This window comes from Hyaena hyaena, unplaced genomic scaffold (genome assembly GCF_003009895.1).
Source record: "Hyaena hyaena isolate Hyena2069 unplaced genomic scaffold, ASM300989v1 scaffold_789, whole genome shotgun sequence".
Lineage (NCBI taxonomy): Eukaryota > Metazoa > Chordata > Mammalia > Carnivora > Hyaenidae > Hyaena > Hyaena hyaena.
Window position 1 is genome coordinate 16,166 of NW_024081422.1, and position 15,692 is coordinate 31,857.

The 15,692-nt window shown below is 33.5% G+C and overlaps 1 protein-coding gene across 1 annotated transcript in view; it reads right to left on the reverse strand.

Annotated features, from left to right (window-relative positions):
* Positions 1-15,692, reverse strand: part of MACROD2 (mono-ADP ribosylhydrolase 2) — a gene marked incomplete at its 3' end in the record, with an annotated part of 479,088 nt that overhangs the window by 871 nt on the left and 462,525 nt on the right. Inside the window, exon 4 of the mRNA XM_039219099.1 lies at positions 12,544-12,573. Coding sequence (XP_039075030.1) covers positions 12,544-12,573 — 30 coding nt within the window. The remainder of the gene's footprint in view (positions 1-12,543; positions 12,574-15,692) is intronic.

Below are 15,692 nucleotides of genomic sequence, written 5' to 3' on the forward strand. Positions count from 1 at the left end.
CATTACTCCCTATATCCCATTGCATACTTCCAGTTTGGAGTCAAATAAAGGCAGCTGCAAAGAATGGAATAGGATGGGGTACCTGAGTGGCTCAGTTGTTTGAGCATCCAACTTTGGTTCAGGTCATGATCTCACGGTTTGGGAGTTCCAGCCCTGTGTCAGGCTCCGTGCTGGAGCCTGGAGCCTGCTTCAGATTCTGTGTCTTCCTCTCTCCCTGCTCCTCCCCCGCTCACACTCTGTCTCTCCCTCTCTCAAAAAATAAACATTAAAAAAAAAGAATGGAATAGGATTCTTAGAGTGCTAAAATTAAAAAGATTATTATGTGCCTTTCGAAGAAATTGCCCCACCTTGCATTATTGTGGAGCTACAAAAGATACAGTAAAGAAAACTATTCTCCCTCATAAACTGAAGGAATATAATCTAGTGATCTTATAACACAGGAGACATGACCTGCAGTATTCACTTGGATTTTTATTTCCTACTGTGCACTTAGAGGTCACATTCAGTTTTCTTGGGGACAAGGAATGGATATTTAAAACAGGAGCTCAAAAGACTCTTCCTTTGTATACTTTTGAAAAGAGTTTTAATACAAGTGGATCAGCTGCACAGGTACTATATGACTGCTAGTGTATGATTAGGTGGATATTTAGAAATATCCTGGTAGCTATGTAAAGTACTTCCTAACACTAAAGCTTTTGTTTCTGGATATTAAGTTTCTGCATCTAAGAATTTGGATCCCATTTAGTTAGCCAAATAGAGGCTATGAGGGCTCTTGAGGTTTGCAAAAATTATTTTGCAATTATTTATTCTTATCTTTGAGTATGATTTACCTATCTAAACATTTTTTTGACAGAATAACAACAGAAGTATAAAAGTCACACAAAGTGCTTACCTTTATAGGGCACATGAGTGACTCAGTCTGTTAAGCATCTGACTCTTGATTTCAGTTCAGGTTATGATCTCATGGTTTTTTGCAGTGGGCTCTACACTGACAACACGGAGCCTGCTTTAGATTATCTCTCTCCCTCTCTCTCTGTCTCACCCCTGTGCATGCGTGGCACTCCCTCTCTCTCTTTCTCTCTCTCAAAATAAGCAAACTTAAAAAAAAAAACTTAAGAAGTATTTGCTAATTATGAAACTACATTTTAAAAAGCAATCCTCCATAATCAAAAACAAAATTAAAACAAGTGAATTTAAGTATCCAGTTAAAAACATAAATACACAGAAAGACTATCTTCTAGACATGCATATTGAGATCAGATATGCAAAAGGAATCCATATATTAAAAGAAACTTAAAAGGTATAACAACTAAGCAGATAAAAGCCTTATTTATATCCCAATTTAAGAAAAAAATACAATTATAAGATAGTAGGACTAATATGAATACTGATTGGACATTTGATGATATTAAGGAATTTTTAAGTATAAAATTTTTATTAAGATGTTAAAATAAAAATGAAGGAAAGATACAATGCCTGCGTATTAAAAGTACATATCAAAATGTTTACAGACAGCATATGATTCTTGGACTGCTTCAAAATAAGCTAGGTTTCTGAGTGGATGGAAGTATAGATGAAACAAGATTAGCTATGAATTGAAGACAGTTGAAGCTGCATGATCAGAAACATGGAGTTACCGCATTACTACTATATCTTCATGTGCACATGTGTAAAATTTCCTATATGAAAACCTTTAAAAACTAATAATACAATATACTTGCCATAACAATGTTTTTTGAGGTGTTGAAGGTGGATTCAAATTCCTTCTTCCTCAAATTTACATTTTGGTAGTTTTCAGCAAGTATCTACAATTTTTTTTTTCAGTATTTATCTGAAAATGTCTTTATGTTTGCCTCAATACTTGATGATAGTTTTTGTGCGTAAAGGATTTCAAGTTGATATTAATTGTTCCCAGATGTTGCTTTTTTGCCTTTTAGCATCTACTGTTGCTGATAATTTAGCTGTCAGTCTAATAGTTGTTTCTTTGTAGAAAGTTCTTTCTGGTGTCATTTAAGTTTTCACCTTTATATTTTATGTTCTACAGCTTCACTATAATGTGTCCATTTCTCGATTTAATTTAATTTTTTATCACTAAAAATCAGTATGTGCATTCTATGGGATAACTTATTTCTGTAGCAATTGTGAAAAAGTATCAGCTATTATCTCTTCTAATATTGTATTTCAAGCTTTTACTTTCTGGAATTCCCACTGTATACATACTGGATATATTCCCTCTGTCTTCTATCTCTTTCATAAAATTTACCATCTATTTATATCTCCATGATGCATTCTGGTAATACTTATAATGCTATCTTCTAAGTCACTAATTCTCTCTTCAGTTATGTCTAAGATTTTATAAAATCTATTATTAGAGTTTTTAATTTCACATTTTTAACTCCTAGAATTTCAATTTGTTTCTTTTTTACATCTGCCTTTCTTTGACCATAATGTTTTATCATTATCTTAGAGTTTAGATTCTCATTGTTATAACTTAAATCATGTTAAACATATTTATTGGTATTTTCTAATAGTCATCTGGCTACCTTTGTAACTTGAGACTTTAGTCTTGATGTTCATTGTGATTCTTGCATACGCGGTGTGTATTTTGTAATGATTCCTCACTTTTTTTCATAATTGGCTATCTTTTAAAAGAGTTTTAGATTTGTGGAGAAATTGAGTAGATAATACAGAGAGTTTCCATGTACTTCACTCCAAGTTTCCCCTATGATTGACATCTTAAATGAGTATGATGCATTTCTTACAATTAATAAACCAATATTGACATACTAAGTTCCATAGTTTATTCATATTTCCATAGTTTTACCTAATGTTTTCTTCTGTTCTAGGATACCCTCCAGAATACCACATTACAGTGAATTGACATGTCTCCTTACATTCCTCTCAGTTTTGAGTTTCTCAGGTTTTCCTAGTTTTGCTGACCTTTATAGTTTTGAGGCATACTGATCAAGTATATTATAGGATGCCCTTCTAGTAAAATGTGTCTGATATTGTATTCATGATTAGATTAGAGTTATAGATTTTTGAGAGGAAAAAGTTACATCCTATCAGCATGATTTATCACTGTGGATGTTACTTTGATTATGTAGGTGAAGTAGCCTTTATCAGGTTCTTCTGCTATAAAATTCCTCATGTGTTTTATAATTTCTGATAATTAGATAATGTTGGTAGGTTTTGTTTGTTTGTTTTTTGTTTTTTTTCTTTTCTGAGACTACCCTGTGGCCTAGGTTTTGGGAACTTACTTCCAGAGTGATTTTAATTGCCTTCACTAGTAACCTCCAGGACCAAGTTTTATGTTATTTGCTCATGTATGGGACCCTCAGACATAAGTAATGTGGACTTAAGTACCAACACAACAAAATTACAGGTTTGGAATACTTAATTTTTAGGGGAGTCTTCCGTATAGCTTTCTTGAGCTAAAGGGGAATGTATTTCAAGTCCACCCTTCCACTGAGAGTGTAACAATTTGAGGATCTTGGCTTTAGAGGAGAATCTAAGCTTTAACCTCCTACTTTATACAACACTGTCTTGCATCCTCAAATGAGAACTAGAGTCATACTTCCTGGTATCTAATCCTCCATCACCACCTGCACTACACAAAGGCACCTAAAATATGTAATTTATATCATAGTTTTGATTCACTTTGTTTTCTCAGCACACTTTTACTTATGGCACCCATGAATTTCCATTTCTTTCTTGCAAGCTGACTGGTATACTTAATTTTTATTTCATTTTATCCATAATTTATGGATTTTTATTGAATAAAGGTTTTTTATTTCCTCAGTGTATCATATGTTTAGAATCTAAAATCCTTCTGTCAATCTTGTTGGGTCTCTCCTCCTTCTATAACACATATGTGAAAAATCGCTTCCCATGTTATCTGATCTGGAATGATATCACTATTTTATTTTAAAAATTCTACATATCAATGGTTTATTAATAGGGAGAGGAGCTATCACAATGAATCACAATAGTTCTTTACATAACTCAATGAAAGGTTTAAAAAAGATATATCATTTTACCTCAAGTGAAATTAAGATTTTAAAATTAACTGAACTTCAACCCTGAAAACTTAGAAGTAAATGTTTTTACTTTACAAAGTCTCCTTGACTTATGAAGGGGTTACATTCTGATAAGCCTATTATAGGTTGAAAATGTCCTGGGGCGCTCAGTTGGTTAAGCGTCCAACTTCGGCTCAGGTCATGATCTCACGGTTCGTGGGTTCGAGGCCTGCATCAGGCTCTGTGCTGACAGCTAGCTCAGAGCCTGGAGCCTGCTTCGGATTCTTTGTCTCCCTCTCTTTCTGACCCTCCCCTGCTCACGCTGCATCTCTCTCTCTTTCTCTCAAAAAAAAAAAAAAAAGAAAAAAGAAAAAAAGAAAATGTCCTGTCAAAAATGCATTTAATATACCCAACCCACTGAACATCATAGGTTAGTTTAGCCTGCTTTAAACGTGCTCAGAACATCAGTCTACAGTTGGGACAAAATCATCCAACACAAAGTCTATTTTATAATAAAGACCTGAATACTTCATGTAATATACTGTATGCTATACTGAAAGTGAAAAAACAGAATGGCTGTGTAAGTACAGAATGGTTGATGCATTACAGTTGTTCGCCCTCATGATCATATGAAAACTGGGAGCTGTAGTTCTCTGCTGCGGCCTAGCATCACAAGAGTATCATCCCACATATCACTAGCCAGGGAAAAGATCAAAACTCAAAATCCAAAGTGTGATTCTTATTGAGTGTGTATAGCTTACACACTTTCAGAAACTCAGAAAATTATGTCAAATTGTTAGGTCAGGAATCATCTGTATTTTTCTTCTAAAGGAGGAACAAAAAAACTGCACAAAGTCTTTATGGAACACTCACAAACTAATGAAATGAGGAATATGTCATAGAAAGTAATCAATTATCTTGAATAAAACAAAACTATGAACCTTAAAAGTGATTATTTATTTTAATTAATCATAAAGAAAAGGTTATGGTGTCAATGCTCACCTTTCTATTTCTAAGTAACATCATTTTCATATATTAATATTTTAAATTAGAACTACATTACAAAATCAATTTATTGTTTTCAATGAGAAATCTAATCAAATCAAATATTAAGAGATTACAGCCCATAATTCTCACTGCTCATTGCTTTTCAAGCATGAGTTTCAACAACCAAGCCAACGTTCTTAAAAACTTTTCCTAAGGTGTGTCCTTGATCCTATTTCTAAATGAATGTCAAATCTCATTAATTGGCACTTTAGCACTTTAAAATTTTGCCAATGGACTTGACCAAAAAGAATCAATAATGAAAATAATATTTCTGATTGAAAGATATAACTGGTAAAATATCTGCAATGTGACAAAATATGAATGCAACAATAGCCTTCCCCTCTTTCCAAGGAATCCAGGGAATGAAAATTTTGTGTCTTTCATTTCTACATCTACACAAATAAATACGGTTCTCTTTATCCCCCAAGATTCAAAGCATATAATCGTGGTTTTTTAAAAAAAATTATGAAACCATGGCTATATAAACGTTTTAGAAGTAAAAGTAAATACAATGCTTAAAATAATTACTGCATTTTGTATAGGATCTTCAGGTTGCCTGTTATAAGTATTTTTAGAAGTTTTGTTTCTTTTTTTTTCATTTAGAGATCATCTAAAGGTAAAGAAATTATCTTTCCAGAGCAAGCTGATCAAAAGTGAAATAAGGATAAGAGTAATATCTCAAAGTTTATTTTTATAAAGTATCTACTCCACAGCAGAAGCTGCTAGGGTTATAAAGATGAGTAAAAAAAAGTCTCTATTTTCAAGAAGTTTATTCCCTAATTGGAAAATGTATCTTCCAGGTTCTATCAGCTATGGCTGGAATGAGAAGGAGAATCTACATCAGGCAGCTCCTTCAAAAGGGTTTTTAGATGGTGCAGTTTCACTTAGAAGGGGGAGTAGGTATACAGTCAATATGAAAAATAACTTTAAGATCTGGCTTTGGAGTAAAGACATTATAGTGATCAAAGTCTGAGGTGGAATAAACTGAGTATGTCCTTGGAATGGCTATTACAATAGGAAAATTGAAGCAGAGATATGACATGGACTTCAGTCCTCTGTCCTTCCTCCCCCAGGAAGCATCTGGAAGGCTTAGTGATGAATGGTAGACAAGACTAGGCAATCAGGGCTGGGCCAAACCTCTAAGAATAGAACTAGACAAGTTCATGTGGAATGAGGAAATCGTATACTAGAAATCCAACTGATGCGGGCAGCTGCAGAGCTGGTTCCTAGACTGAGATGCATGCAGGTGAGGTAACCAGAGGAGAAGGGACCATAGGGAGCAAGCCTCCACCTTGTTCAGGTTGTTCTGGTGGAGGTTTGCTGCCAATACCACTAGGACCAGAGTTATGTTCTGCAGTTCTAACACCAATTGCTCCATTTTAAGTGACATGAGTCAGAGTAAACTGTTTAACCAAAGTCTGGATACTATGAATGAAGAATAGTAAGGAGGCTGACTAAAGTAGATTTAGATATCTATATAATATCTAAATCACACAGTAGGAAATACAACTGAGTGGGTCATTTCCTTCCTCTCCTGGTAAAAGATTGTTCTAGTGTCACCTCCTCTGCAAAGGCTTTCCTAACCACTGTAAGATGTTGACTTTTCTGCATCTTTTCTGCTTCATTTTTCCTGTATTTAGAACCTTTCTAGGGGCACCTGGATGGTTCAATCGGTTGAGTGTCTGACTTCAGGTCACGTCATGATCTTGCAGTTTGTGAGTTCAAGTCCCACACCAGGCTTGCTACTGTCAGTGCAGAGCCTGCTTCAGATCTTCTGAGCCCCTTCTCCATTTGCATTCTCTCAAAACATTAAATAAGAATAAAACATTAAAATAAAACATTAAAAAATAACTTTTCTAGTTAAGACATTAATGTGTAAATAAAAGCTTCTGCCTCTAATTGCATCTAGTCATAAGAATCTTTGCTACCTCAATGTCAAAACTAGTATACAAGAGGCAATCAGAACATGCTGTTGACTGAGAAAGAGTAAAAAGAAAAGAAAAGGAAGTAAAGAAACAATGAGAAAGGAAAGGGAGGAGGGCGGGAAGAAGGGAAGGAGAGGACAAAGGTAGATTGGTTCAGTATGGAACTGAAGGTTGTCTGGCCTGGACCCTGTATCCCCCATCCCCACCCTTCCTCACATCTGGGCCCCCTGATCCCTCTAGCAGGTTTAATTGCCCGCAGTGCCTAGGATCAATCCTTCTAGATGCAGTCAAGATGTAAGCCTATTTTCCATGGTTTAGTATCGCATCTCTTCCTGTAGCTCTCCTAAGACTGTGTGTGTCCCTGACTGACCAATAAGGCCAGGGTTCCTGAGTCTCTCTTGCCATCCCACTCTCTCATGACTGAGAGAACACTGCAACTCGCCAGGTTCATGGTTGGGACTTCTCCACCTGCCAATCATGGGCCATGGGCTTACTCCCTGCCAGATATGCTTGATGGCCTCTCCTCAGGGGCAACCCCAACAACCTATCTGCTTTCACTGGCCTTGGCCCCTTACTGCTGACTATTATCCTAGATTCCTCCCAGCATACCCAAGGTCTGATCAGATCTCAAGACTCAATAAGAGTGAAACACAGAATCACTGTGGGGATTTTGAGCAATAGAGTGACATATGCCAGGGGAAACCACTTCAGTGTGTGGAGAGAAGGTGAGAAGGCATTCCACTCTGCTTGTAAATGTTTACAAAGTAACTTATGAAAGCACCCTGACTTAAACACACTCAAAAAGCCCTTTAAAAATGTTGCTTTTCATGTTAGGAATTCTTGGTAGCAACTCAGATTTTTTTTGTGAAAAGACTTTTTCAGGATGTCTGTTCTGCTTTTTAAAGAAGGAATCTGATTACTGAAACACTTGAAAGAACCTGGGAAATTATGATTCTTCAGATAATTTCTGCGAAATAGGGACCATGATTGGTCACAGGGAAAGGGTTGTATTTATTGCCAAATCAATAATTAATAGTGACACACAGTAGTTACTGAACTAGTATTTGTTGAATGAATAAATAAATGAAAGAATATGTGCACATCTGTGTGTCTGTATGTAGAAAAAGGTGATGGGTGGGTGAGGATACACTGATGTTATCTGTTGCGCAACAAATAGTTCTATGACCACGGTTTTTGAAGCATATATTTTGACACCTTACATAAACTTTATTAACATATAAATGCACATTAATAACAAAAAGCATTAGGGATTCTCTCTGCAAGTAGAACTGTCCAAACAAGAAATAAGAGACTTCAGAGGAGCAGTTGCTAACCTCAGGCCACTGAATCTTGTTCATCTTTAGGTCCACTTTAAGGGACACAAAGACAGCAAGAAGCCTTTGGAAATGGTTAAGGTGATAATATATGCTATGTTCTCATACTGGAAACATGGCTATCTCATATGTTCCATCTGGGCCTGAGTGTTTATTTAGTGGTACCTGCTTACACTTAGAGTTTTTACCTGCCAGAGAATCACCTCAAGGATAAGGTAGAAAATTATAGTATAGATACAAATATGATGTGTGTATGTGTGTGTGTGTGTGTGTGTGTGTGTGTGTGTGTAATTAAAACAGCAGTCCAATTAAGGTATGTGTATAAAAAGCCAACCATAAATTGCTATTCTGTGAAGAAATGTCACTTTACAAGTCTAACATTATGTCTCAGGCTTCAGCACTAAGGAGTTTGACAGACTGGAAAAGGCAGAAAATCCCATAAATAATATCCTATTTGATTTCTAGCAGCAGGTACGGGTCTTATGTTAATTATTGTGACAATAAGAGGGTAAAGACATTATCTAAAGTAAGAGATTCTAAATTTCATTCTGGTCTATTATGTAATGATCTGAAAGAAATTGAGAAATTAGCTCTTTAATTCTGATTTTTATTTCTAATTCTGTTTCTTCACACAATTTGAGGCTGGCCACAAAGATTGCATTTTTTTTAATTTTATATTCCAAAAGTACATCAAATGACTTTGTACATGTAAAACATTCTTATTACAGATGAGTGAACAGGTATTTAAAATGAAATGTATTCTAAGACTGAAACTCAAATACACAAAAAATGTATATAAATTTGGGCATCAATCCAAATAATGTAAGACAGTGCCATTGTGTGTACTTTTAAATTATCAACTGAGCTTGAGACATGTGAAAATAAGCCAAGGAAAGCATCATCATATCCCAGATGCATGTCTTCCCGTCTTCTCATTCATTTTTCCTGGTGTAAACACAAGTACCTACCCATGCACAGAAATGGCAAATCTGAAGAGTAAATATATATTAAAAATCACAGAGCAAAAGCAAAGAGCTCTAGAGTAGGAATCAAGAACGCTACCTTGTCATTCAACCTTTGTCCTGTATAAGCTGTATAACATTAAAGAAGTCACCAAATTGCCCTAAGTCTCATTTCCTATGCCATTAATTTAATTAATGATGATGATGATGATGATAATAATAATAAAATAACACTGATCTCATTTGAACTCTGTGGTGGAGATAGTTGCTACATATTTACCATACATTTTCCTTTTCCTAGAAACTGGAAGATTCCATTCTTCTCAGCCTTCCTTATAGTTAAATTAGGGATCATCTGCTTGAATTCTGACCAATGAAATATAAACAGAAGTGCTATAAGCCATTCCCAAACTGATCTGTAAATATATCTCATAAGATCCTCCAACTCTCTCCTCCAGACCTGTGACATTATCAGTAGCCACACATTACACAGTGGAGCTACAAGATAAGAAAGACACCTGAATCTGTATCTCCTATGCATCTCCTATGTATAGGAGAGCATGAGTAGGCGAGCCAACAATCCTACTCAGCCTATAATGTGAGTAAGAAATAAAACTCATTTTATTAAGCCTTTATGATTTTTAGGTTTATTGGCTATCATATATAATATGGCCTATCCTTACTAAAAAGATGACTAAGTGAGAAAATAAAATTTACTTGTATATATCAATGTATTCTATAGCTATACAGGGTAGTATTGGTAGCAATGATGGAAAACTTGTAAAAAAGTTAATAAAAATTCTAAAGTTTTTTTGACATTATACCATTTACCATACATAAAGGCTTCCTGAAAGGTAGAATCCAGTCACCACTGACCAGCCACACACTTATGTAATAAATTAGTATGTGTTTCTACCTTTAGCATACCTAAGAAACAGAGACAAAGATGACCCATTTTACCAAGCATTTCAACTGAAATGGTAGGTAGTGGTGACCTCATCACATGCATTCATTATAATGAACTACAGTGACACTAAGTTCCTAGAAAGAGTGACCTCTGTCCAAAGATAAAAATTCACACCAATGTGAAGTGATTCACTTTCAAATCGGAACTGAAAAGATGTGACCATTATTTTTAATCTCCTTTAGGAAACTTCCTTTCTTAGTTCTCAGAAAAAAAACAACCAAATGCTAGGATTTTAAAGATAGTACAATTTTATATACACTGATTTTGTCTAAATTTCAAGTACTATTTACATACAATTTGGGGGAAGCTTTCCTGAAGACCTGAAGAAATGGTAACATTTTTATACCATTTCTATTATCAATAATACCATTATTATTTATGTAGCATCGAATTTTCTTGATCAAATTGTTTAGTCTATCAAAGAGTTATTCCCTTTCAAGGCTTTTGAAGAGATATTAATTCAAGTCAATAAAAGGAATCTTTTATTAAATCCAAGAAAATTATATCAATTATATTGTTCCTTATTGGATGATTATTGAGTATTAGTTTACAAATATCACTGACAGGATTTAAAATATTTGTCATAGAATCAGAAGACCAAAATTCAGTTCAAAGAAGGCTAAAAATATTCCTTAGATTTAATTTTTAAATGCAGCTTTCCAAACATCAGACATGTACTTTAGAGTAATCTTGACATCTCTAGAAGCGTATAAATAAATTTAAACCGATCAATGACCTACTTTAATGAAAGAAATTACAGCCATCTTAAAAACTTGTAATTTATCTTTATGATGATTCCAAGTCACTAATTTTGGAATTCAGAAATTAGGAATTATGGCAAAAACTGCATTTAGCAAAATCAACCATCTAAGAGAAAGACAGTGAAACACACACTTCAGGTAAATAGAAAACTGAGTTTATATATTCCTGAATTTCTTGACATTGCTAAAAATTCATAAAGTAACTTCTCACACAGGTTAGAAAAGCCATAATGAAATACAAGCCAAATCACTAGAGTGACTTGGCAAACGAAGTGTGTTTACATATATTGAAACAAAGTACTTTGACAAGGTTTCCTAAACAGTAGCCTGACTTCCCGTTATGGCAAGGACTACTTAGTTCCACTCTCCCATCCTTTCTTCGGGAACAGAATACTTATTTCAGAAATTCCATTTTTAGGTATTTACCTGAAGAAAATGAGAACACTAATTCCAAAAAACAAGCACCCTATGTTCATTGCAGCATTATTTACAATAGCGAAAACATGAAAACAACCTAAATATCCAGAAATAGATGAATGGATAAAAATATGAGACATACGTATGTATGTATGTATGTATGTATGTATGTGTGTGTCTAATTCAAACTGTTTTTCTATTATTTCTATTTCCAGGCATCTGTTTTTTAATCTACTGATTCCTACATAGGAACAATTATTAAGATTTTAGTTTCCAAATAAACTTTACCCAGAAACCTTCTGATGATGGCCAGGAAATTTTTGAAAGCCTAAAGCTCTGTGCAATCCCATTTATTCCAACCATGTACATGAAAAGAGAGTGAGTGGAAGAAGGAGAATGAAGGAGAGAGAAAACAAACCTATTTATGTCCATATGGGTCTTAAATGAAAAGGACTCTATTCTATTGCATACTTTCTGCCGTACTGTATTCTATAGAGAGGCTAAGGAAGTTTTTTATCTCTCAACCCAGAAATAAAATTAATAAACATCTCCAAGATTTTAGTATAAAAAATTCCCAGTACAGGAATCTCTCTCTTTTCATCTCAACTTGTTCTCACTCATTCTCCTAGTCTAAATAAGATAAAAGAAAAAGAAAAGTGCCAATACTAATATCTTTTTTTTATTTTTCAAGTGGCTGATATATTAAGCTCTCAGGCTACAAAGTCATAACTATGAGGAAGGAAAATTAAAAATTAAAAAAAGAACCTAAAACCACAAATCTCAAAATGTTTTAGAATTTACATTAAGGTGATTCCACCATCTATTACATGTGTTTTCATCTTAATAGCTTAGAGCCGTTACAACTATGCCAAAGGTAGAAATACAAAGTTTTATTGAGAAGAAAAACAATATTCCACATACCCTAGAGTTTTTTTTAAATAACATTAGGCGTTTATTTCTATTATAAGTTTTTTTCTAGAAGATTATCATTTTGTGGTTAATACTTAACAGCTAAATTAATTTTCTTTAAAGTATCATAGAACTTACTTAACAACTTGTGGTAGGTGTAGTAAAAATATATATTTTAAATTAAGTGATATTCAAGACTTACCACCTCCTCCTCCAAGAAGACTTGCATTTGCTGTTTAAAACAAAACAAACAAAAATCATTAAATAATATATAAAACATGTAACATGCCAGATAGTTTAAGAAAAGGCTGATCATGTGTCTTATTAATATGCGCACACACTCACACTATGTACTTTCATTTAAACATAGCTTCTATTACTGTTTTACGATGGTATTAAAATTAAAATAATCCACCCTTTTATCTCTTAAAAAGACTATATTTATATGTACCCCATTCTAATAAAGTGAAGCACATGTTGTGATTTTATTTTCTGTTCAATATCTAAAATAACCTCTATGTTTTCTATTTTATCAAGTGGAGATAGAATATGTTATTTAGGCAATTCAATGATCTCAAAGAACAATGTAACATAAAAGAATAATGATAATTTTAAAAAATCATCATCAAATAAAGCTATCTTAAGACATTGTACAATAAGAACTCTTAAACATTAATATATTTATTACTTTTAGCATTAACTTATTATTTATAATCAATAGTTATTTAGCATTAACTATTTTATTTTATTGTTGTAAAACAATGTTTTGTCATTTCTTATCCAGTTATCCATTATTCTAGCATACATATTTATAGAACCCAAATAATAAGCAAAGTATAAGATAATTCCATTTGAATTTCTTTCAAGTGGTCAAATTTTCATTAAGTACCATTCCAGGTTTCTGCTAAAGTATTAAACAACTTTATGCCTACATTTATCTAGTCATTATAATAGCCATAAAACAAAAGTCAATACACACTGCACTGAGCTTTATTCCATAGAGTTCTTATGTATCATAGTCATTCTCATGGCATTATAAAAAAAGAAATTCTCCAGCAGTATATAAAAAAAAAAAAATATGTGGTATCCAAAGTCTCTTTGTGTAGAAACTTGAGCTACACAAGATTAAACAAATCATTTAGGAAAGAGGAGTGGGAGTCTTTAACTTGAACTTTACTGTGCTGTCTACACCATGCATTGTCATAATTAAGAGAAACAAATACCCAAATGTTATGGATTCCAACAATAAGTAATGGATTTTTTTATGAACAAATGCCTATATTCACAGTTCCTTGAGGTTAAATATGTGATGGCTTGTTAATTTTTACAACAATAAAGAGAATACCATAAAAATGCAATGACACCATATGCCTTTGAGTTCTTTTTAATATGTCAATATTAGAGCATCACACCTTATTCCATATGATCCCAAGGACAGGGCCATCTAATTGCTACTCTTGCCTTCCTCTTGGTACTTTTTCCACAACATGGACTAAATAGCAATGTCATTAATCAACCATAAACACACACAAACACACACACTTTTGATGTCATAAAATCTCTGCCAGTCTGTCAGTTCAGGTCCTCAAATCCATCTGACTTCACAGTGAGAGTGTAAAGTATTTATATAGACGGTAGCCAGGACTCAATGTCCAGCACTAAACTTTGTAGCTGTTGAAGGGGTAGCTTGCTACAGAGGCATGAGGAAAGATGTGAATTCTATTTTGGTTCTCATAACCCTGTTGAATGGCAAAATTTTCATGATCAACCCATATCTCTTGGCTAATTCAAATATCTTCTAAAATCTTAGCTACATGCATTTATAAAACCACATGGCTGCTGATTGTTTATTTCTATATTTCACTGGAAACTACTTCTCTATCTTTAGGTTTCTCAGTTCCCTGAAATTCTGTTTTCCTCCAACGTTCATATATTCATTCATAAAGAAAAAGGTATTTCCAAGAATAAACAACAATAATACATAGTAGCTTTTCACTCAAATTATCATGCCCAGGAGCACAATAACACAAGACAGCCTACTCTCACCCAATGCTTTGCTGAATAAAGGTAGAGGTTGCCTGTGCTGAGAACATAGCACAAAGTCCATATGTTTAACTAGGCACTTATCCAATAATTGTGAGGATGTGTGGGTGGGTGAGTAGCATAGGTGTAAGAACTGGAATCCCACTCCTAAGTGAACCATCATGTCCATTTATGTCAGACGTCTGTTCATGTCTAGAAAAGCATATCTGGTTACATTTTAACATCAACATAGAACTACTATGCAAAACTATGGCATTCTACTAGTGTATCATCACTTTTAAAATAATTTTCTGTGCATTACTCTTCATGTAATAGAATCTTAATCAAGGCTGCTAAAACATATTCACAAATATATGTGTGTATACACACACACACGCATTCAAAGCAATTCTAATAATTATAATTTTGGTAACGATTTTTCTAAATAATTCATAAAACTTAAGCCTATTTTATCATTTCCACTCTCAAAGTTTTTAAATAAAATGTATCTTAGCAAAAATATCAAATAATTTTCTTCATTGTAAAGTGGCTTAAGTGAAGGAAATAAAAGTAAACCTTTATCATGGCTTCAAATATTACTTTACCTTCACAAAAGACCTTATAAATAACTGATGCTTAGCATTTATTGGTCAGGTAGATTAAAACTTTTTTTTTCCATTTTAAAGAGTTAAAATGACTTTTGCATGTCTGAATAGTCATTTAATTTCTGCTTAATTATCTTTAATAAATTGAGGTACATCCCGATTACATAGGAAACCCTTAAAAACACGGAATAGTTTGGACTGCATCTAAGAAGCACTCAATACATGTTTTCTAATAATGAGATAATTGGTAAGTTTAGTACAATTTCTTTTTGGTATGTGGTATTGATTTATTGACATCCATGTGAAGAGCAAACTGGTCCTTTTTCTTTCTAATAAAATCAAAGACCATTAAGAAACACTTCAAGTTTCTTTGGAAATATTAAATGACTAAGAATATATAAAATATGTTTCTATATTTCTGTCCCTATCAAGTACTTTGCTAGAAGGAATTCTGGACATGCCTCTTGTTATTCCTAAAGTTTCAGAAAGAAGGAAAAGGAGTAAAGAAACAAAGAAAACTTCAAGTTTATGAGTATGATACACCACTGCTTCTGAAATAATATTTTAAAATATGTTCTCTGAGCATGCTTACTAATCAACACTATTTTTACTCATATTTTCCTAATAAAATACCTTTTCTATTACCAGAGACGTAGAGGGAAAAAATTAAGCTACAGTAATTGCTTCAAAAATCGATTAAATGAGAAATTAAAATGAGTCATTA